Source organism: Pimephales promelas, chromosome 23 (genome assembly GCF_988280905.1).
Source record: "Pimephales promelas chromosome 23, fPimPro1.hap1.1, whole genome shotgun sequence".
Classification (NCBI taxonomy): domain Eukaryota; kingdom Metazoa; phylum Chordata; class Actinopteri; order Cypriniformes; family Leuciscidae; genus Pimephales; species Pimephales promelas.
This window is the reverse complement of record NC_142791.1, coordinates 3,481,055-3,505,634: the sequence shown is the minus strand read 5'-3', so window position 1 is coordinate 3,505,634 and position 24,580 is coordinate 3,481,055. Positions and strand designations below refer to the sequence as shown.

At 38.8% G+C, this 24,580-nt stretch overlaps 2 protein-coding genes across 2 annotated transcripts in view; both read right to left on the bottom strand.

Annotated features, from left to right (window-relative positions):
• Positions 1-4,659: 4,659 nt before the first annotated feature.
• mogat2 (monoacylglycerol O-acyltransferase 2) lies at positions 4,660-13,962 on the bottom strand. The gene is made up of 6 exons (XM_039676922.2): positions 13,736-13,962; positions 13,062-13,240; positions 7,933-8,137; positions 7,069-7,243; positions 6,269-6,468; positions 4,660-5,103 (listed from the first exon to the last, which is right to left on the bottom strand). The coding sequence occupies exons 1-6, from the start codon at positions 13,827-13,829 to the stop codon at positions 4,949-4,951; spliced, it is 1,008 nt and encodes a 335-aa protein (XP_039532856.1). The 5' UTR covers positions 13,830-13,962; the 3' UTR covers positions 4,660-4,948.
• A 4,582-nt stretch (positions 13,963-18,544) lies between these two features.
• Positions 18,545-24,580, bottom strand: part of ppm1e (protein phosphatase, Mg2+/Mn2+ dependent, 1E) — a 48,075-nt gene continuing 42,039 nt past the window's right edge. Inside the window, exon 7 of the mRNA XM_039675557.2 lies at positions 18,545-23,185. Within this exon, the coding sequence (XP_039531491.2) occupies positions 22,239-23,185 (947 nt within the window). The 3' untranslated portion in view covers positions 18,545-22,238. The remainder of the gene's footprint in view (positions 23,186-24,580) is intronic.

Genomic DNA, 24,580 nt, shown 5'->3' with positions numbered 1-24,580 from the left:
ATTAATCATATTTTAAATTTATGAAGTATAGACCTTATTCACAGCAGCGCCATATTTTTTAAAAGGTAATGAAAGCGAGGCTGTGAGGGATAGACATACACTCACCTAAAGGATTATTAGGAATATATATTTAATTTCTCATTAATGCAATTATCTAATCAACCAATCATATGGCAGTTGCTTCAATGCATTTAGGGGTGTGGTCCTGGTCAAGACAATCTCCTGAACTCCAAACTGAATGTCAGAATGGGAAAGAAAGGTAATTTTGAGCGTGGCATGGTTGTTGGTGCCAGACGGGCCAGTCTGAGTTTTGCACAAATTGCTCAGTTACTGTTATTTTCACGCACAACCATTTCTGGGGTTTACAAAGAATGGCGTGAAAAGGGACAAACATCCAGTATGCAGCAGTCCTGTGGGCGAAAATGCCTTGTTGATGCCAGAGGTCAGAGGAGAATGGGCCGACTGATTCAAGCTGATAGAAGAGCAACTTTGACTGAAATAACCACTCGTTACAACCGAGGTATGCAGCAAAGCATTTGTGAAGCCACAACACACACAACCTTGAGGCGGATGGGCTACAACAGCAGAAGACCCCACCGGGTACCACTCATCTCCACTACAAATAGGAAAAAGAGGCGACAATTGGCAAGAGTTCACCAAAATTGGACAGTTGGAGACTGGAAAAATGTTGCCTGGTCTGATGAGTCTCGATTTCTGTTGAGACATTCAGATGGTATTCAGAATGAGAACATGGATCCATCATGCCTTGTTACCACTGTGCAGGCTGGTGGTGGTGGTGTAATGGTGTGGGGGATGTTTTCTTGGCACACTTTAGGCCCCTTAGTGCCAATTGGGGATCGTTTAAATGCCATAGCCTAACTGAGTGTTGTTTTTGACCATGTCCATCCCTTTATGGCCACCATGTCCCCATCCTCTGATGGCGACTTCCAGCAGGATAATGCACCATGTCACAAAGCTCGAATCAATTCAAATTGGTTTCTTGAACATGTCAATGAGTTGACTGAACTAAAATGGCCCCACAGTCACCAGATCTCAACCCAATAGAGCATCTTTGGGATGTGGTGGAACGGGAGCTTCGTGCCCTGGATGTGCATCCCACAAATCAGTTACGACGACAGCAAATTACAGTTGTAATTTTCAATTATAATTGTTTTTTTTTTTAAGTATTGAAGTTTATGAAATATTATAATATTAGTAATAATAAATATTTTAATAATAAAAATGTAATATTTTACAACATTTGACTATGAATTTGATACCAGATGTCACTGCAGACTGAGTGCCAATAATCACCCAACTTGGGTGAGGAAATACATTTAGTCTAGACTGCAAATTTGTAGTTACAGTCTCAATATCTAAGGTCCATTTGGCTGAGATGATTTAGCTGGTCTTTGAACCTTGGTCTACAGTATTAGATAAATTCTAATATGTTGGCATTAATACATGTACTGATTTAGAGATTACAGTAAATGCTTCTAAAGTAACATATATGTCTTATATTTTATTCTGAAGGTCAAAGAGATATGGGGATAATGTTTTTTCCAACATCTGTATTGTTTTTCTTCTTTCTTTTATGGTTTACTTCTTCATGAACAGAATGTTTTTGTTATTTGCAATAATTGTCATCCACACTACATGCACTATGAAGGTGTTGATGTTGAAGTGTTCATGTCAAGAATGTGTTGTTGAAATCATAAAAAGCATAATAAGCCTTTGGTGTTCTTGTACTTTGCTCTTTTGTTCTGAAAATACCAGATTTTCATGACAAGATAGCACACATCCCATATCAAGATCATTACATCTACTCCAGTGCAATATATATATATATATATGAAATCACTATTTAAAACAAGATTTTTTTCACCATTCATGATATGGGAAAAGTTAGACTACCTTAAAAGACCTCTATAGGCCAAACCTGATGTTAAATAACTTTTTCTTCAGGATCATATCTTAAAATACATGAATTCACACATTGTCTTAAAAATACCACATGTTTGTTGACATACACACCTCCACACCCTGGCAAACACACATGGAAGTATGCACACATGTTCCCTAACCCATATCAAGATGTACACAAAGATTAATGCAAGGTACTGTCCTTATCATGCAGATACCTGGAAAGGCTTTCATTAAGAACAACTGTCTCTGCCATTAGACCACTGGACAGATTACCTATGGAGCCTCGGTGATGACATGGTAATGATAAAAAAAAAAAATCATTAAAAAAAATTAGATTAGAGGAAAAATTCTGTTATATGTTAAATTGTTATAACGGTTTTGTATTATTTCGCAATATACACAGAAGCACTACCATACACTCACCTAAAGGATTATTAGGAACACCATACTAATATATGTTTGACCCCCTTTTGCCTTCAAGACTGCCTTAATTCTACGTGGCATTGATTCAACAAGGTGCTGAAAGCATTCTTTAGAAATGTCGGCCCGTATTGATAGGATAGCATCTTGCAGTTGATGGAGATTTGTGGTATGCACATCCAGGGCACGAAACTCCCATTCCACCACATCCCAAAGATGCTCTATTGGGTTGAGATCTGGTGACTGTGGGGGCCATTTTAGTGCAGTCAACTCATTGACATGTACAAGAAACCAATTTGAAATGATTCAAGCTTTGTGACATGGTGCATTATCCTGCTGGAAGTAGCCATCAGAGGATGGGAACATGGTGGCCATAATGGATGGACATTGTCAAAAACAATGCTCAGGTAGGCCGTGGCATTTAAACGATGCCCAATTGGCACTAAGGGGCCTAAAGTGTGCCAAGAAAACATCCCCCACACCATTACACCACCACCACCAGCCTGCACAGTGGTAACAAGGCATGATGGATCCATGTTCTCATTCTGTTTACGCCAAATTCTGAATGTCTCAACAGAAATCGAGACTCATCAGACCAGGCAACATGGTTGGCAAAAAGGCAGAAATGGTTGTGTGTGGAAATCCCAGTAAGTGAGCAGATTGTGAAATACTCAGACCGGCCCGTCTCGCACCAACAACCATGCCACGCTCAAAATTGCTTAAATCACCTTTCTTCCCCATTCTGACATTCAGTTTGGAGTTCAGGAGATTGTCTTGACCAGGACCACACCCCTAAATGCATTGAAGCAACTGCAATGTGATTGGTTGATTAAATAATTGCATTAATGTGAAATTGAACAGAGTCTATCAGTAATTTAAAATATTATCATTTCGCTAATACTTTGCTATTTTTAGTATACTTTGAATCAGACTCGTCACTAGGCCCAATTCAGAAGGGTTTTAGCCCCCCTAAATTTCCACCCAGCCCCCCTAAAAAAGTACGATTAACTCTACAGCCATATGGTTGAAATTACATGTCTTTTTCATGGTTTTCCACCAGGTGACCGAAATCCTTCACTAAAGCATGACAGATTTTCCATGTTAAATGAGAAATCTAGATCTTTTTGAAAGCCTTCCCATGCAATGAAAACGTCGCGCCATGCCATTTGTGCCTTCAGGCATCATAAATAGCTCCTCAGTGTGTTATCATAGGGCATGACACAGGTTATTCAGTGCATGTCCAATTTGTCAATCTAGCTGAGAGCCAAAGTTTCCAGGTTAGTGACAACACCCCCTTATACCTCCCCTCTAAACACACCATTCACAAATGTGACCTATTTTATTTGGTACTCTAACCAAATGCAGAGTCATATCAAGGGTTTCCCTTCAACCCAATGTTCACATGCATTTCATATTTGCACTATATTTGAAACAATGACGTAGCAACCGGCCAGTTTAATGACTTCAATTTCTTCCATATCTTCCTAACAGCCATTGTTTCTTGTGCATGTAAATGTCTGTCTGTCCAAATGCAATGTTCACAGCCTGATTTAATCGACATGGACATCTGGTCACCCCGTGGTCATTGCGTGTGTAGTCAACCTGGTTGTGAAGAAATGTTTTGGCATGACCAAGAGTTTCCTAAACCAGAATTGTGAAACAGGACAGACCGATGCATGGTGCAAGCTTACACCCAAATCATCCCGGAAGACACAAATACCCTCATGGGACAGGGTTGCATTCGTCTGTCTGTCTTTCTGATGTTAAAACTTTCATATTTTACATAATCAGATGAATTAGTTCCATCGTAACTTTGTCTTACATGTTGTAATGGCCAGAGACATTTAGACTGCAATCCTCCTGAGAGATGCAACCGTCGTTTGAGATTCAGAGAAACTTTAGTGGCTCTGTGTCAGTAGTCATTTAAACAGAATCTGATGCACGTCTATTTCATGACATTGAATGTTTGTATTATCTTCTAAATTAGCAAATGGCCTGCTGTTGTAATGAAATGTGAATCACAATCCTGCCAATCAAATTTGGAAGCATATATAGAGTTTGCCCAGCAAAATCACCACCATTTCAGGTCACAACCCTAAACAGGGGCAGCTACAGCAGTAATACATTTGTATTCATACAGTACATTTTGTAGAAATGTGTTACATATAAACTGAAAAGGTTAATTTTTTAAGAATTTTTTTAGATGCAATAGAGTTCAGAAGATCCAGCAAACAGTTGTGATAAATGCACTTTAATGCAGTTTTAGAGAATGTTAAGAATGTTTTTGAAAAAACAAATGAGAAAAACTAAAACATGAAGCATTTCGATTTTAATTTACATGAAGAAAAAAAACCATTTGTGCAGTGTTTAACAGCTGTAAGATACAAATTAAAGTACAGCCAATTGATTATAACTGTAATGACATTTATCAGGAAAATAGAATAGATGCTGATATTTTTTTCAACAATTGGTATAATATAGCAAAACAACTATGTTTTAAAAGCTGACAAAACACCACTGAAACTAAACCACACATATATACTGTCTTTCTGTATCTCTCTCACACACACACACACACACACACACACACACAGCAAATCGCTCACTGGAACAGCAGGCAAGTGTCTTCAGGTACTCCATAATTTCCTTTGTGTTCCTCGAACAGGCGGGTGAGTTCATCCATATATCGCTGGTGAAACACATCCAGTTCTTCAGCTGTTGGTTTCTCGTTTTTCTGTACTGGGATTGGCCTACCCACTGGGAGAAGACAGTTCACATGTTAGCTTCATAACTGACAAACAAAGGTGATGTGATTTTACAGATAGATAGATAGATAGATAGATAGATAGATAGATAGATAGATAGATAGATAGATAGATAGATAGATAGATAGATAGATAGATAGATAGATAGATAGATAGATAGATAGATAGATAGATAGATAGATAGATAGATAGATAGATAGATAGATAGGTAGGTAGGTAGGTAGGTAGGTAGGTAGGGTAGGTAGGTAGGTAGGTAGGTAGATAGGTAGGTAGGTAGGTAGATAGGTAGGTAGGTAGATAGATAGATAGACAGATAGATAAACAGACAGACAGATAGACAGACAGACAGACAGACAGATAGACGATGGATAAATAGACAGACAGACAGACAGACAGATAGACAGACAGACGTATAGATAGACAGACAGACAGATAGAGAGACAGAAAGACAGACAGACAGACAGATAGATAAACAGAGACAGATAGACAGACAGACAGATAGAGAGACAGAAAGACAGACAGACAGATAGACAGACAGACGTATAGATAGACAGACAGACAGATAGAGAGACAGAAAGACAGACAGACAGACAGACAGACAGATAGATAAACAGAGACAGATAGACAGACAGACAGATAGAGAGACAGAAAGACAGACAGACAGACAGACAGATAAATAGACAGACAGACAGATAGACAGACAGACAGATAGATAAACAGACAGACAGATAAACAGATAGATAGACAGACAGACAGATAGACAGACAGACAGACAGACAGATAGATAAACAGACAGACAGATAGACAGACAGACAGATAGACAGACAGACAGACAGACAGATAGATAAACAGACAGACAGATAGACAGACAGACAGACAGACAGATCTTTTGCTGATATGACATTTCTCTAGAGTTGCTAAAAAGCAAAGATCAGCTTTTGCAATGGTTTGGCTGTACATTAGGCTAAAGGTGGTAACAGAAAAGACTTGTGCATTGGTACAAAACAACTTATAAAGGGCTAGCAAATGTGAGAGAGATCATTGCATGTGTTTAGGGTAGGCTACAAAAAGATATTAGCACAGATCATGGATGTGATTTCCACCTAACCCTTGACCTGATAATAGCTAATATTTAACTAATATTTGATTGTACTTACCAACAGTGTTGATGGGCTTTCTGTAGGGCAATAGGCCGAAGCTGTACTGGAAAACACCTCGTGCATGGAAGAGGGGTAGAGAAACGCCCATTATGCGTTGCAGACGCTCTTGAATATATCGCAGCCAGGTGCCACGAGGGTTCTGCACCTGGTCATAAAGCTCATTCTCTCCAAACGAATATATAGGAACCAAATCTGCACTGGAGGAGATGTGAAATAAATATAGATTTTAAACTAAATTCTTTGTGAGAAAATAATAGATAATGTATGCAATCATTATCACAAAACCCTATCAAGAAATGGGAATTGAGTTAAAATGTTGATCTGACAGTTGAATGTTACGATTGACCAACCAAAATCAGGTATTCCATAGTTATTTTACATTATTCATTTAGCTGACACCTTTATCCAAAGCGACTTACAATTGCTATATATGTCAGAGGTCGCACGCTGCTGGAGCAACTAGGGGTTAAGTCTCTTACTCAGGGACACATTGGTGTCTCACAGTGGATTCGAACCTGGGTCTCTCACACCAAAGGTTTGTGTCTTATCCACTGCGCCATCACTACCAACAATTATAATTGTTACTCTGTTTAATCAATTTTGTGCCATGTACAATTTCTAAATCAAACTCTTTACGGGTCACTGAGTCTTTCATAAATTCAACGATATTACTAGCAACTGCAAGTTGCACAAGTTTGTATTTCAGAAATGACCAGCTGTTGCTCAAGAGAACTATCTTGCGATGAATAACTGGCACAAGGCTGCGATAACCTCTCATGCTATTAACTGCTGCTTACCCATGCTCTATCGCAAGCTTAATGAAGCCCTTCTTATTGGCTAGGTGAACAATGTGTTCCCCAGGGTGGGCATCCAAAGCCTCAGGAGCACCACCAACTGCAATGACCACAGCATTCCCACCGTCCTTCCGCCGGAGCAGATAGCTGGCGCTCTCCTTGTCAGATGGAACCAGGCCTAGAATACACACACACACACACACACACACACATAAAAGTTACAACAGCTGGTTATACAATACAGTTAATAATAAAATAAACAGTAAAATAAAATTAAATTAAATTAAAAATTAATTAAATTAAAAATAAGTAAAAATTAAATACAAATAAATTAAATTAAAAATAAGTAAAATTAAATAAAAATAAATTAAATTAGCATTAATTTAATATATATTTTTAATTTATTTTTTATTTAATTTAATTTATGCTGTTTATACTCATTTTCCCATGCAATTAGTAAAACATAATTCATCTACAAAATATAACAACTTGAATACGATGCACTTTACATCTTACAGGTTCTACATAGAAGCTTAAATGGTTCAGTCAGGCACAAGAACCTTTTAGAGGTTCCCATCATGATATCATTTTATAGATTCAGTTAATTACTTTATTTAGTTTGCATTGTTTTGATTTTGATTAAATTAAACAGCTCGTAAACAAACTTTACTACTAGAAGACTTTACTACAAACTTTACTACCAGTTCCTCCTTATTTAGAACCTTTTTGGCAATAAAGGGTTCTATTAAATTGAGCAAAGAACCCCTTTTTCTAAGAGTGTGGTTTCTGATAAAGTTTGTTTATCACGTATTAATAAATATACATATTTACAGTGTGCAGTGTTCTGAGATCCGGGAAAGTACTGACCAGCAGACATCACGTAGTCTCTGAAGAACGGGGCTCTGAACCAGAGAGGCAGCATTAGAAGGTTGGTCTTCAGCCCAGGGAAGAGTTTTCTGAAACCTGTGGCCTCTGTGCAGAAATTTGTAAATGCACCAGCCACAAGTATACCATGAGGATGGAAACCCAGTACATAGTTCTTCTTAGGGTCCAGATCAGCTGTCTTCACCAGCTAACAAAGAGATAAAGAAGTAAAGCCATCGAAGAATGTGAATATTGCTGACATGGAACAGGGAAAGGAGAACATATTTCTCCAGTATTGTTCTCTCTCCATTGGCTTCCAGTTAAACATCATATTGAGTTCATTGTTTACACTTTGTACAGCACTTTGGCCAACAGCTGTTGTATTTAAACGTGCTCTGGTATTAAATATGACTGACTGACTAACTGAATACAATTGAGAATTTTTTATGCATTTCTTAAAATGGCCGCTGTTAAAGGTCAGTGATCATGTGCTGATCATGTGCAGTGCAGTCCTGCGTTTGGCTCTATAATGACCTTTCACCCTGATCTAGGATCTGCTAATACCTTACCAATCACCAAACTGCAAGGTACAGTAACACAAGTCTAACATTAACAATCAAACACACCTGAGTTTGAGCTGGGATATTTGGATGGAGCAGAACCAGAATCACCAACACAGTTTTTCCAAGAAAAAAACAATTTTGCTATCTAAGAAAAAGTGGAAGTGAGTGCAGTGTGAAACACGTTTACAGAGACTTTCAGTGATCAATATCCGTCCACTCACTAGCTACTTCACAGCTGCAATTTGTCAATAAAAAAATTATTATTATTTTTTAGTTGTAAAGAAAAAGTAATTTTCAGAGTATAGTACGTTTTACAATCAAATATTTCAGTCTTTCTACTTCAAACCAATGTGCTACTCAAATGTACTCGCAATTTCTGAGTGAATATTGTTTCCTAGCACTTTTCAAGTAAATCCTACATCATTTCTGTCTTCTTCAGTGTACCCATTAGCAGGATAATGTACAGACGATTGATGTCTCTAAATCCTGAATGCCAAATTTCGCCATGGGGCAGGGATGACAAAAGCTGGTCCTGGAGTTCAGCTGTCCTGTTTAACTTCAAACCTTGATAAAAACTGCATGTAGCATTAGAAATCCTGAAGATATTGATTAGCTTGTTCGGGTGTGTTTGATTAGGGTTGGAGTTAAAGGGATACTTCGGGATTTAACATTAAGCTTTGTATTAGTAGAAAACCTGTAGTATTTTCAAATTACCGTGCTTTCCACCCTGAGACGAGAGATTTATGTATTTTTGGTCTGGAAAAAAATTTCCGATGATGCAAAAATCATCATTTTGTGTCATCGGAGGATTTTTTGTCCAGAGGCTAAAGACTACAGTCAATAGTCGGGTCTGCCCCGCATGTCCTCAACCCACCCATAGAGGGCGATCTCACTCACAGAATGAACACATAGTGTCGGCCATCTTGTTTTGGAAGCTAAGCTAGCAGGCTCTTGTTCTGTGGTGAAAGCCGAGTAGTCGGGGTTACCATCCTCTTTTTCACAGACATGTCCGGTCGTCGATTACCTTTTGCTTTCTGCAGTCGCCATTCATTGTTTACATGCACAGCTTTTGTCTCAACCTAACTGAATTCATTCCGATTGGTGAATCTGAATGTCGTGTTTACATGAACTCTAAACAAGTGATCGGTTGATGTGCGTTTTAACATTGCTAAGAAAATCCCCGCTCCTCCGTGAGAGATACGAGAGCTGTGCATCTCACAGGTGTCGCTCATCGGTAATAATCACGCCACCGGCCTCGCGCCGTTCTCCCGCGGCCCTCACTCGTCCCGCTCGCCACAGGAAACATGATGAACGGCGACTGTAGAACGCAAAAGCCCAATCCCGGACATTTTGGGCGATCTCGAAACACATTTTCGGGCAGACTCATCACGGAGACTCACTAGTAGCCTAGACTTGTTGTTTAACTACTGCGCTCTGTTAATGGTAGGCGTGGCCTCCTAGGGCAGCGAAGCAAGTGCATTCTGGGAGTTGTTGTCTTTCATCCACATAAGCCAAAAATACATTTTCTCAGTCTAGAAAGCTCCAAATTCAAAAATAATTTCACATTTCTTCTACATAAATGCACATTTCAAATACACATTCATCTTTCCAGAGGTGAAGTATCCCTTTAAATTCTGCAGGACAGTGGCTCTCTTGGACCAACGCTGGAATCACACCATTTTTCCGACACCAAAATGAAACTCTAGTGGAGGTAGGTTCTTGATAACTCAGACACCATTTTCTTTAAGGTAATACTAAAATTCCCACCATGCCAACTTGCATAAGCAAAAATTCCAAGATCCCTGAGCTCTGCTTTCAAGTCAAGCGGTTGAATGAGGAAATAAGGGAACATTTGTACCGGTGGTTGAAGCAAGGTTTCATCTTAATCAATTATTCACTCCGAATACAAATGCTCTGTTCTGCAGCAAGGGCTCATTGACGCATTTAGTCATATGTTGTGTCTGCTTTTGAATCCAGGGATAAACCCAGATTGTATGGTGAATTGACAAAAAGTCAATTTTCCTGAAAAAAAAACTGCAATTGTAAGTAAATGGCTCTAATGATTTGTACAACGAATGAAAATAATTAACTTAAATGACCTTTGAAGTTGTTTTGATGGGTATAAATGGGTATTTTTGTGTCCTTTCGAGATCATGGCCATGAAACTTTCATTGAATGGGGTTTAAAGCCCCTCACATTGTTTTCAGTTACTCATTTACTCTGAACACGTGTCTTCTGAGGCCAATGCCTTCTCAAAATGTAAAAGAGTGTCACTATGGACAGATACATGGATAAGAGACATTAGTGTATCAAAGGTTTAATTACCAGAGTGATAACATTTCTCTGACACACTAATCAATTCAGTGCTGTTTTGGTGTGCCCGATGCACTACTGTTGAGAAAAACAAAGGTCTTTTAAACATAATGACGAGAGTACAAAGTATAGCGAGATTAGCTCTAAAATAGCTCTTATCAGTTTAGTTTTAAACTTTGTTCCAAAATGTTTGCAAGTTCTTTTTATAGACAAAATCCTCAGTATACTGTACATTTTCTCTACATAACCTCGGATGCATTAAAGCACACAGTACACACTATTGAAAAGTTTGGGGTGGGACAAAGACTTTTATGCTCACCTGCATTTATATAATCAAACATATTATTGCCATTTAAAACAACTGTTTTCCATTGTAATATATTTTCAAATATAATTTATTCCTGTGATGGCAACACTGAATTTTCAGCATCATTACTGCAGTCTTTTAGTGTCATCCTTCAGAAAACAGTCTAATATGGTGATTTTATGAAACATTTCTTATTATTATCTGATCAGTTTAATGCATCCTTGCTAAATAAAAGTATAAATGTCTTTAAAATTCATAAAATATATAAAGTTCAGGTCAGTAAGTAAGTCAGTAAGTATGTGCATATGTGTGTATGATTTTAAAAGCCAATTGCCATTGGTTTAAAGAAGATTACGTTTCATTGTAATCCTAAATGCATGGTGTGTTTACATGGTGTACACACACACACTTTATTTTATACTAAGCTCATTATAGCAGTCCAATTGTATGTGTGTAATCCTTGTCTTTATGTCTTTCTCATTTTCAAGTGTGTGTAAGTGTAACGTGCTGTAAACACCGTGCATATAGGATTATAATGGAACGTAATGTTCTTTAAGCCAATGGCAATTTGTAAGAACTCAAATAATGTGCCCTTTTAAAATCATTAGAGCAATCTGATAATGTCACTTATCGTATTTTGAGAAGATATATATAACCACAATGAAAACAAAACAATTGATGTATGGTGATGCCACTAACCATGGACAATGTGTTTTTACTAATGCCATATCTAAATGATAATTAATGCAAAAGATGATTTTAAGATATTTAAGATGTGTTCCTTTAAAGGACATAATTTTAATCAATAATTAGATTAAGCCAGGATAAGGTCTATTTTTTAAGCTTTTTAAAATGTGCCTTATAAAAAACACATTATTGGTGTGCATCTTGAGACAACAATGGCAGACATAGGCTACTACTTTAAGATATTTCAGTACAAGCTACAACAGCTCACATAATGCAATTTAGTCTGGAACTAGGCATAAGCCTTGTCTTTGAACCCGGGGGTAAATTACATCATACTTAACATTCTCTATAGAAAGGCATGGGTGCTTTTTTCAGACATTGAATAGACACTAGATGGCAGTACTAGACTGATATCTCAGTCTGTGGGCCAAATCACCGTTTATCTGTAGCCTACATCTAAATGGGTTGGCTTTGTTTTTCTTCCTTAAGCATTTAAATGAGTAATTCACTTTTAAAAAAACTTTTGTTGATAATTTACTCACCCCCATGTCATCCAAGATATCCATGTCTTTCTTTCTTCAGTCGAAAAGAAATTAAGGTTTTTGATGAAAACATTCCAGGATTTTTCTCCATTATGTAATTTTTCTCCATATAATGGACTTCAGTGGGAACCAAACGGTTCAAGGTCCAAAACACAGTTTCAGTGTAAACTGCAAACTGTTCATGGGGCTTTAAACGATTCCAGACGATGAATTAGGGTCTTATCAAGCGAAACGATCGCTTTAAAAAAAAAATAATAATAACAAAGTTTTATAAGCTCAAATGGTCGCCTTGCTCTGTTCTGTGATGCGCGTTCGTGACTCTTCTGTTCGAACTCGTTCATCAAAATGAACGAATCTTTTCCCGAGTCAACTCGTTAATTTCGTGAATACGTGAATTACTTGATAAGACCCTATATCGTGTAAAGCACTTTGAACAGTTCCATCCAAAGCACTATTATACACTGATGTTCATTTATGCATATGATAGGCTGCAAAAAGATTGACAGCAAAGAGAGCACTTTATATATATTGTCATTCTGTAAATTATGCAAGGCTACAGTTAGGCTACAGTTTAAACCCTAAATCTCAGAATGGGCTGGTTAAGGTAGCTCATATGACATGGTTCATAAAAGTGACCAAATCTGTATCTGATCCTATTTAAAAGGTCAAAACAAACATGAGATCTAATTTTGCTATGCTTCAGTAAATCCGCCCACTCACTTTAATGGGGAAATAATCTCTCATGTGCTCCCAAATGGGCATTCGACACAGAAAGGGCACTTTTCTTCCTCCTTTTGAAGGCGTGTCCCAATCGATGAACCACCAGGTGGCATAGAGCACACTGATCAGCCAGAAACGAGTGAAGAGCAAGTAGAGGAACAGGAAAATACAGCAGGGGGCTGCAAAAATGACATAAAATAAACATACAGGATGCACAAATTCATTTAAAATCGGGATCTTTCCATCTGAAGAGGTTTTGAACTGTTTTGATCAATCACATACAGCACTCACAAACAAAATACATTAGCTAAAACGCATTTCCCTCGCTTTTAGTGATGTGGTTTTTAAGAAAGACACTGACAGGTTATGATGTTATGGTTTATGTCAAGGTGTCATAACAAAGACATCTCAAACAATGTCATATTTGCATTAAAAATGTCATAACACAGCGAATTACACTTAATGACAGTTGTCACAAACATGCCTAAAACTTCCTTCATTATCATATGTCATGTCATGATTATGAAGGTGTCATGTTAGTCTTATGCACACCCCTTCAAGTAAAGTGTTTCCAAATAATTTCCGAATACAGAACACAGACTGTGATTTGATCTCATTCAGTTCAATTTGCAAAGACACTTCAAAATAAAAGTAGTGAAAGCATGTGCACTTACCGAGGGCCAGGAAAGAGAAGACCCACTGCAATACGACAGCAGTCTGGATCCTCCTAACCAAAGGCACATCAGCTGGAGCAAAATTAATCTTCATATCCAAACCAGAGACGACAAGAGCCGACGAGAGGCCCGAGAGATCAGCACAGCGCTAGGATTTCCACTCTGGGGTCAAAGTCTGACACCATGTCTTGGTCTGCTCCCCTCCTTCATCTACCACCTTATCTGATCATTCATGGCAAGTGATAGGATTATCGCCCAAGAATACCTTGATATTACACCAAGACTTTTGACCCCAGAGGCAAAGAGCTGTTGAAAATGATGCCTCAACTTGTGCACGAAAAGAAGCGATTAATGCAAAAAGGAGTTTTTGATATGCTCATGATGTAATTTTATATTAAGTAATAATCTTCATTCAAATTATCTGCATTCAAATACTTGTGGAAAACCTTTACACTCTAAAAAATGCTGGGTTGTTTCAACCCAAATTTGGGTCAAATATGGACAAACCCAAATGTTGGGTTAAAAATGTAATTAAAAAAATTACAGTTGAAAGTGAAAGTTGAAGTTGGGTTAAAATTTTAAATTACATTTTTTAACCCAACATTTGGGTTGAAACAACCCAGCATTTTATTTTTTAGAGTGTATACTCACCTTTTGTTAGTCAAGTAACATTCAAGCAAAGATGCATTACAAATATAGAAAAGACATGTTTAAAAAAATCACAACATTTTTTATTTATATTTATATATAGATTTGTTTTTATATTTTTATTTATTTATATATTATTTATTTATTTATTTATTTCAACATTGATAAATGTTGTGCAGTTAGAATGATTTCTGAAGGATCACGTGACACTGAAGACAATGATGCTGAAAAATTCAGCTTTGCCATCACAGGAATAAACTTAAAGAGAAAACAGTTATTTTGAATTGTAATAATATAATAATTACAATGTTACTGTTTTATTGTTAGGCTATATTTGCTCAAATAAATGCAGCCTTAAAGGACTTAAAGGAAAAAAACATTAATTCTGTATCTGCAGAATATCATTATAATGATTATATGTTTCATTATAAATAAGTAAACCATGTGTTTAAACTATTGTTGAGCATCTCTCCCATCATTTCCAACAGCGATGTCTTCAGGCAACCCAGTATCACGACAAGACGTGAAATAATCACGCTGATCCACTTTGGAAAACGTGTAGATGTCACGGTTTAACCCCCTCAAACGTGAAACTTGCACGTTTGCGTTAACACGTTCCAGTCTGTCTCTTTGACTGTCTATGGTTCCAGTGGAGAGATACCATTTTGCAAGATGTAAACAACACTGGTCCAGAAACACTTCCTGTTTATGTTTGTAACTGTTTCTTTATTTCACATGTAAAGAAAACATCTTAAAGATGTTTGTTTAACTTTTTGATTCAGTTTTATATGTTCTGTTGGTTGTATTTTATCCCAGCTTAATGTTGTGTTAAAAAACTGAAACAGGAAGTGCTTCTGGACCAGTGTTGTTTACATCTTTCAAAATGACCAATGGTTTTCATTAAACAGAGAAAAATGGAATTTTGTTTTATTGACGATCACTGAGAAATGTAAAATTTAAAATGCAAAAAAAAATTTTTTTTTTATTATTATTTTCAAGGTGAAAAGGATTTTTTTTAAAAAAAAACGTCTAAATGTCACGTTTTTAATGAAGTAACCTAATGAGTAAAACGTCTATTTTTCCGGCGTCCCCCAGCTACTCGTTTAAGCAAAAGTACGCTAAAACAACGTATTACATCGACGTTAAACCATATTAACCATTACCTTTTAAATACTCGACCTAGTTCCGTTGCTTAGCAACGGGAAGAAACTCCTGTAACTTCTGTGCCATTAGCACCAGTGCTTACAGATTAGGAGACATGTGTTCGCTGCATTTGTAACGTTAATGTTATACTTTTAGAATAGGTTAACATCCGGGTATCTCTCAACTGGAACGTGTTAATGCAAACGTGTAAGTTTCACGTTTGAAGGGGTACATCCACGTTTTCCAAAGTGGACCAACGTGATTATTTAACCTCTTGTCGTGATACCGGGTTGAACATTTTGTGCTGTTGTTGAAGCCCGACATCGAATCGAACATTAATGTGCATTTCCAACAAAATAGGCTAATAATAATAATGTATAAACGACACCCTCACGACTCACGACGATAGAGCATCTTTGGGATGTGGTGGAACGGGAGCTTCGTGCCCTGGATGTGCTTCCCACAAATCTCCATCAACTGCAAGATGCTATCCTATCAATATGGGCCGACATTTCTAAAGAATGCTTACAGCACCTTGTTGAATCAATGCCATGTACTGTAGAATTAAGGCGAAAGAGGGTCAAACACAGTATGGTGTTCCCGGGTGTTCCTAATAATCCTTTAGGTGAGTGTATAGCACGTACTAGTGTTTCTTTACAAAGTGACATCGCCAACTACTGACCGGTCAGCAGAATACAGCGCTTTTAGTCGTTTTTTGCAGAGCCGTGTGAATTGCTGTACGAAACAAATGCAAAGAAAAAACATTCTTGTTTTTAGTAGGCTACATCATTGTTTTAGTAGCATTTTTTGTAGCAGATGCATGTCTTCTAATACGGGAGGATCTACATATGTATGATTGAAGCAAACCGACATTTCACAAAAAAAAAAAAAAAAATTGGAGCAAAACAAATCTTAGGCTACATAAAAAACCTTTTTGCTGTTGTTAAATCTGAACCTTGAAGCTATTTAAATCATTAATCACATCATCAGTGTGTTTAATCCATGATCTAAATCCTTCCCTCTATTAATAGCCTAATATCAAAATGATCAAGTAGAAATCTTGAAGATGAAACTGCTTTCAGCACAGACCATGAAAACTGTTACACATCCCATCAAACAACAAAAACTCGTTGGAGTACATTAGTGGTTTCTCATCAACACAGGTTTAATAGAATACAGTGATGACCATCAGTAACATGGGTTTCTTTTTTAAGATACTTCCCCCCCGTCTAAGTTGTCTGGAAACCCTTCCTCATCTTTGCTTTACAGAAGACAAGCCCTTTGAAGAGCTCTCTTCACTCATGGCTTGCGTAGGTTCATTATTGCTAGCAGAAAAGGAGCAGTACTGAACAGTACATGGACAAAAAGCAGTGACAGCAAGGAGAGGGCTAACCGTCATTAAGGAATGAGCGCGCGCCCTTGACGCAGAAACTATCGCTAACAGGGGAAACGCTGCGTCTAACAGTCAGTCCATGGGGGCCAAGGCTCAACAGTAGGCTGTGTGAAGACGAAGTGAGATGTTCTTCACTGAAATGAACCGTCCGAAAACTTTGGTCCTTTGAGTCATTACCACTCGGTGATTAAGCGAGAGCCTTCCTGTGACTGTATTACAGACGCCCAACGCTGCATCTGTTAGACTTTGCGCACTTCCGATTCGTCCTTCAAGTGAGAAAGGGGGCGGGGCCAGGGGTTGGGCCTACTGAAAAGCGTTACAGATTTCTGTATCCATCTGAGTTACCAGTGGTGATTAAAATAGCACATTTAGAAGACAGAAATCACATACACATCCCAACTGTTACGCGCACCCACGCACTCAAAACACACATACTTACGTACATGTATACAATATATGTAAGTTACTACACTTCTGATATATAATTTGTGCCCCGTACGTACGAGGTGATGGTTGTGAGGGAGATTGTGCATGATGGTGAGGGAGAGAGAATCTATAATCCGCATGGGCTATATCACGTGGAGCGGAGCTCCGTGTCCTGTGAGCTGCACGGTGCACTCATCAATCTCCGATCGCCAATCCTTCTAGACTGTGCAGATTTACGATTCATGATGGAGGTAGCAGGGCAGCCGGTGACGTGCTCAGAAACTAACACAAGGGTATAAAACCAGGTGACGAATCTCATAATGGACACATTCGGGACAGTCTTTTAATGTGGGTAAATGTTTCATTGATCCTCCTCCTTGTTAGGAGGGTTCCTCTTACATTCGACATCTGGATGTACATTCTGGACCAGTTAAAATGCACAATGACTGTTCAACTTCCCATTCAAGCCCCCTTTTTTGACGGCGTCGGGTGAGAAGTTGGGCAGGAAGCGGATGATGAGGGGAGCTTGAATGACAACACAAAGGCTGAGTGATGGATGTTAAGCCCCGCCCCTCTGCCAACTCAAATAAATAGGAAACTGATCAAGTCGTTCAGTTATAGATATAGGAGAGGAATAAAAGGTTTGCAGCATTGCTAGTCAGAAACACGTCGGGTAGTTCATGTCAAGCACCAGGCCAGCACAGGTCTCTTGAACAGAACTACTTAATGGCAAAGTTACGGCTCGTGATGACATCGTTATGAGTTCCGAATATGAACACACGTCGTCTACGGCTTTGGTGAAAATGGTGGTGATCTTACTTTGCTGTGTAGTGTTCGAGGAATATTCAGGATCAAATACAACTCAAGCTCTAGTAACAACGCATGAGACATGGGGACAGAAAATAACTTCTAAAAATTCATAAAACAAAAAAACGTGGAATAGCTGGTTTAAAAGTAGAAAGTATTTTTGTTAAAGCAATTCTGTTAAGTTTTCTAAATGAGTTTGAACATAATATTGCACAGACCATGCTAATAATGTATTGTGGGTTATACTTTTGTAACTGTGACAGTTGCTTCATAGTTCTGTCCACTTGCGGATATATAAAATATTTTTCTGTGGTAATCGGTAAAGCGTGATCGACCCAAAAATCATTTACTCGCCCCCATGTTGTTTCAAACCCTTATGATTAACATGTCTGTTTGTTTTTTTTGTCCATAAAATGAAAGTCAATGGTAACCAAAACTGTTCTTCAAAATATCTTCATTTTGAGGGTGACGGAGTTGCCATTTTTGGCTGAATTCATCCTTTCAGGCCAAGAATTTCCAAAACGTGTTGCTTCTACTGTATATGGCACCATAATATCAGTGACAGAGAGATAATAATGTATATTTCTAAACTGAGTAATGAGTCAGTGTACTCTTATTCAATTTTAATGTTAAAGTACAGTATATGTACTTCTACCATTTAATTTTTCAACAAATTCTGATTTTAAAAAGAAAAGTATGGTAAAGACGGTTAAAAAAGACAGTCCTAATTTTAAGAGTTTAGAATAAACAAAGTGGTAGAGCGGTCAAATTGACTCTACATCAACTACACAGCGTGTTCAGAACAGGCCAATGTTAGAGATAATAAAAGGCACACATTGTGCTGCTGAAACTCTATTATCCACGTCCTCAACACCTGAGGGGCACTTCAAACTATGAGCATCTCCTGTCGGCTTTGTTCTGATGTCAATCAAGCCTTCTGGGCTACACTTACACATCCTATACAAGCTTAGATTGACAATCAAACAGATCTGAATCCAGTTTGCCAATATAAAGAACTTCGATATTTGTGAAATTCGAGTCTTTGACTAATTTTCCTCTGCCAGAAGCTCTTTTTTAGGTGGTTGTAGCGTTGCGCTGTCTAGGGATGGTAGTGTGCCTCCTGATGATCATATTCTTTGGTTTTGAAACTGAATATGTATAGAATATATACAGCATCTAAATTTGATCAGACACGTTCACTCTAATCGCAAAAGCAACAGGTGTTGTTTGTCAGTGGCTTATGTTATTTCTAGTTAGCATCATCAAAGGGTGGGTGGAGATATGTTGAATGTTCAAATGCTTTAACATGGCAGCCGCCCAAAAACAGCCCAGAACTTTCCACAAATAGAATAGAAAACAAGCCTCTTAAAATTAAAATCATTTTTCGTTCTTTCAACAAAATCATCAGTGAAAGTGGTGCTTGATTTTTAGAAAAGAGTGACTGTCAACCTCAGGAGGTCAAACTAAATAGTACATGAGCTGGTTTGTTTTACATTTATTTTAAAATAAACCGTTGGTGTATGAATGAGTGAGTGAATGGGTGAATGTGAGGCAATGTGTAGAGCGCTTTGGTGGCCATTGGGTCTGTGAAAGCGTTATATAAATGCAGTCCATTTACATGCTTTTTTGCAACTCTATTGCAATAGGAAATAACAAAATCACAAAATTTTAGTATCAAACATAAAAACTAAATTGTACCCTATTTGTGGAAAGTGCCATTGATGGTTTTCACGTCTTACAAAATGAACAAGGTAAAACAAGGAGCCATAAACAGCACATACATTATGTGTGCTAAAAACAGATGAATATGATGCCACTCGCTTTTCAATGACTCAACAGTCAGGTCATAAATATGCCCGATTCTTCAGCTGCAATTTATAGACATCAAGCAACCCGTTCATACAGTGAACGCTTTGGATAAAAAGGAAAAAATGATGTAGAAGGTGTAGAACATTAAACTGGCTTTAATAACCAGATACTCTAGTTGACCACAGTCACCTGCTTTGCTTCTACACTGGGTTTACGTTATGTGTGTGTGTGTAAATAGAGGATAGTGTACAGTGTTAACACTCTTTCCACAACTGGATCAGAGAGAGGGTTATGAGGATGAAGCTGGCAGAGAGCAATGAAGGATTCTGATATGCTGGCTCATATAAGATAAACGTGGAAGCGTTAATGCAATGTTGTATCTTATATGTTTTAGTGTGTGTTTCTGTTCCAGAACCCAGTGAGCTGCCTCGCTGCCTGCTCCTTACATAGACAGCGGTCCGTGAAATCTCAAAAGTGACTCATTTGGACCATCTACATAGGCAGTAACACAAATAGCAATGCGCACAAAGGAATTTCAGTAGGGTATGTCGCTATCATAACAACAAGATAAGGTACGGTCACACAGTACAATAATGTTGAGATGTGTATTAAGCACATCTTTCAAACCAAGCAGATTTCTTTTGGTCAACGGGGCAAGTTCACATGACTAACTTTAACAAAAGCGAAATCTGCATGGTGAACATTTCTGCTCTCACGTGAAACTCACAACGCGCAAATTGCTATCGGAATGACTGGATTTGGTAAATGTGATTCGTGATAAGTTTAACTATTTTAATCAATACTTTAATTCCTCTCGTTCGTCTGCCAAGTTTGTCATGCGAAACGAGGTATCTTTTCCATCTGAAGGGTGCCTTAAAAAGTCGCCTGCTCACACAGATTTCCTTTGGTCTCCGCAGCGAATTCGCAAGACCAACTTAAACATGAGCGAAATCTGCATGGGGAACTTTATCGCCCTCTTTTTCGACCTTCATCGACCTTTTCTCTGATAAGTAGGGATGGGTATCGAGAATCGAGTATCGATTGGAACCGGGACTAACTTTTCGTTTTTTCCCGGAATCGTTCAAAAGTTAAAATTTCGATTCCTAGTTTCGATATTCACAGTCCGCCAAGCGGAAGAAGAAACCGCTGAACAACACCAACGAAGAAGCGTCTCCCGGAAGTGTTGGCATAACCGCGCGAGTCGAACATGAGTAGCTTACGTCGGCGGTCCAAAGTGTGGCTTCACTTTTCTAAAAATAACGAAATCTCGGCAAAATGCAAAATTTGTGACAAAAGGAGTATTTCCTTCAGAAAGGATTATTTCCTTCAGAAAGGCCGTTGGTTGGCAAGGTTAGCTAAACTTTTTTTGACCCTGCCTCTTAAAAGAATCGGAATCGAGAATCGTTAGGAACCGGAATCGAAACAAGGAATCGGAATCTGAATCAGAATCGTTCAAATTCAAACGATACCCAACCCTACTGATAAACATAAAGTGAATTTGTCCAAAATTAGATCCCTTTTCCATCTGAATGATATCTTAAAATGCTGTCTATGAAGAGTGCTCACAAGGTTCTGGAACGGAGCGTGAATGTACGTGTAGTGCGCCCACTGCATGAGTATGTTCAGAGAATGTCTAATTGAAGAGAATTGGCACTGGCTGGTTACTTCCGGTTTCTGGACTGGCTGCAGTAACACGTCTCTGTCCATGAGGGGGCGCTCGCGGTCGAGTGCAGAATGAATGGGAGTCAATGGGGTTTCACCCCCAGAAATCCACTTTTCTCAGGATGTAATTTTTTCTCAAGTAATTTGAAAGTTGCATTCAAAAGGGAGGGCTAAGATAATACACTCAGCTGAAAATTGCATTTTTAACTGTTCTAAAAATCCATTCAAAAATGTGATGACGTCACACAATAGCAGAACGCTAGCGTGTTCCGGCCAACAACAGCCTAACCTGTAAGAAATCAAAAGGACACAAGTACTCGTTCATTCGACTTTTGGCCTATAATCTATATTGAACTTGCGGAATCAACAATAAAATCTATGTTGATTTAACGACAAGCAGGTGAAAGAGACACTTTTAGCCGTTTAGCCGCATAGACTCCCATTCATTCTGCTCCCGCCCGCGATCACCTCCAGTGGAATTCTAATGGAACTGCAACCAAGATGATGCACAACGGGGCTAATAGGAAGTGCCAAGGCTCTCCGTTAGACGGGCTATGGTATGTTTCATTTTCAGGGACAGAGGGGGGCGGCATGAAGGGGCAAGGAAGTTGTCGATTAGACCATTTTGCTGTGGGTTACGTGGGGAAAGGCTATCCCAGGCTTCCTCTCTGGAGAGCGGAGGGGATAGGGCACGCTAGGGAAGCAGCTCAGAGGACCGTTGCTTTCCCTGGCCCTCCGAATCAAGCTCTGCGATTCCCTCCTCAGCGGCATGACCTCCAGCCGCCTCTTCCTCCGGCCCTCCTGAGGGAAGAGCGCAGCCACCTCCAGCAATTGTCCGTCTGAGGTGGTCTGCGTGTAGGGGGGCACTGTGGGTTTAGGCTGGGGCTTTTGCCTGTACCCACCGGGGCCGTTCTCTTGGTAGGGACGCCAGGCCGCGCCGACCCCGCCGTAGGGGGGTGTGAGGTCTGGCGTGACGTTTCTCATTGGGGGCAGGCCGGATGAAGCTGGGAGCCTGAAGCAGCCAGTCTCTGCACGCACGTCTGGCCCCGTGATGCTCAGACTCGTTCTGTCCGTAAACGAATCCATGCGGTCTTCGTAGGCCAGGTCAGCGGGCGCCGAGCACTGTTGAAGTGGCCAGCCGCCCCGGGTCTTTCCTCCGTTCTCCGCCCCTCCGTCTTGACACACCACCTCACTCTGCAAGGGCTCCACTTGCTCTTCCTCCTCCTCCTCCTCTCCTGCATCCTCCACCGGATCCTCTTCCCGTTGCTCCTCCGGTTCATCCGAGGGTGGGGGCAAACGGGGATCCCGGAGGAACACCACGATGACCGAGATGTTGTCGCTGGACCCCGCGTCTCGGGCCGAGGCCACTAGCTTGTGGGCCACCATGGAGGTGTCGCCGCTGTTCTCCTGCAAGTGGTCGCTGACCACTCGCACGGCTTCGTCCGGGTTCACGGTGTCGTAGAAGCCGTCGCACGCCAGGATCAAGTAGTCCTCGCTGCCGTCCAGGTCGAAGGTGGCACAGTCTGCATCACCACAGATATAGGGCTTGTGTTCTGAATCACCTGCACATAGACAGGTACAAAAAAAAACAATGATTATCTGAAAGTGATTACGTGAATCTCTCAAAAAAAAAAAAATAGGTTTCAGAAAATTGGTATATGTTTGTAATATAGAGATTTTGTATCTTAAGATATTATTTTATATTTATTTATTTTATTATTGCAATATAACAATGATTTCTTTCATTAAAATCAACAGATTAAAGGAACTTGAACACACCCTAGATTTTAAATAAAAATAGTTTTTGAAAATGATATATTAATCTGATAAATAAATTCACACTGCAGTAACGAGATTCTTAAATGTAATGAAAATAATGCCCTAATGCAAAAAAAAAAAAAACTAAAAAAAACTAAAATATGTTTCAATATTTTATTTAAACAAAATCTAATTTCTTGTTTTGTTTTTTTTCTTTTGAGTTATGACTCGGACATGCTCTGCACTTTTGTACTTGTAAACAACCAGTTGTCTAGTCTATGGCAGAATTAGCCTCACTTGTCCTTTTTATGAATCAAGAGCTTTAAGGGAATTAAATGCTAAACTGATTGGATTATCCAACTGATTAGCTATCAGCATTTAGGAGCGCAATGGTTCCTGTGCACGAAGCCTGATTTTGTTGGAGGTCAGTCTTTGTTTTTACGGCAATTTTCATTAGCCTGAAAGCTGTAATCTTACACTAGCTAATGTACATACTGCAAAGGACACTGATACTGTATCAATAATTTATTGAGGTAATGAAGAAGTCAGGTAATTCAAATAAATTTGTGGTTGGTACATTTTTCAACTCCAATTACACAGTTGGTCTGATCACAAGTTTAGAATCAGTATAGTTGATTAAGTTATAAAGGGACAGTTCACCCAAACATTAAAATTCTTTCAGCCCGTAAGACTTTCGTTCATCTTCAGAACACAAATTAAGATATTTTTGTTGAAATCTGAGAGCTCGATCACTCCTCCATTGGCTTCTTTTGTAATTGAAACTTGCCGGCCCAGAAAGTTAGTAAAGACATCGTTAAAATAGTCCAAGCGACTACAGTGGCTCAATCTTAACCCTCAGGTGCTCTTTGTTTCGGAGTCACACTTGTTATCTTCCCGGTCAAAAGTATTTTTGCCATGGAAAAATATATATATTTATATATTTTTTTTAATTATTAATGCAGTATTTTAGTTTAATATAAAGTCTAGGCCTTCAGAAAAAATAATATTTTTTGAAGAAAATTAGCACCATCTGGTTACAGTATAGAGAAAAAGCATAGAATTATTGTGTAACCACTAGATGGCATGAACAGCCCAGATGTTTATGAACACTTTTTTTTTTTTTTGGTGGATTTTAATATACAGTTGAAACAATCTCAAAAACGATTTTTTATTAAAAAAATGTAAAAAAAAAAAAATAT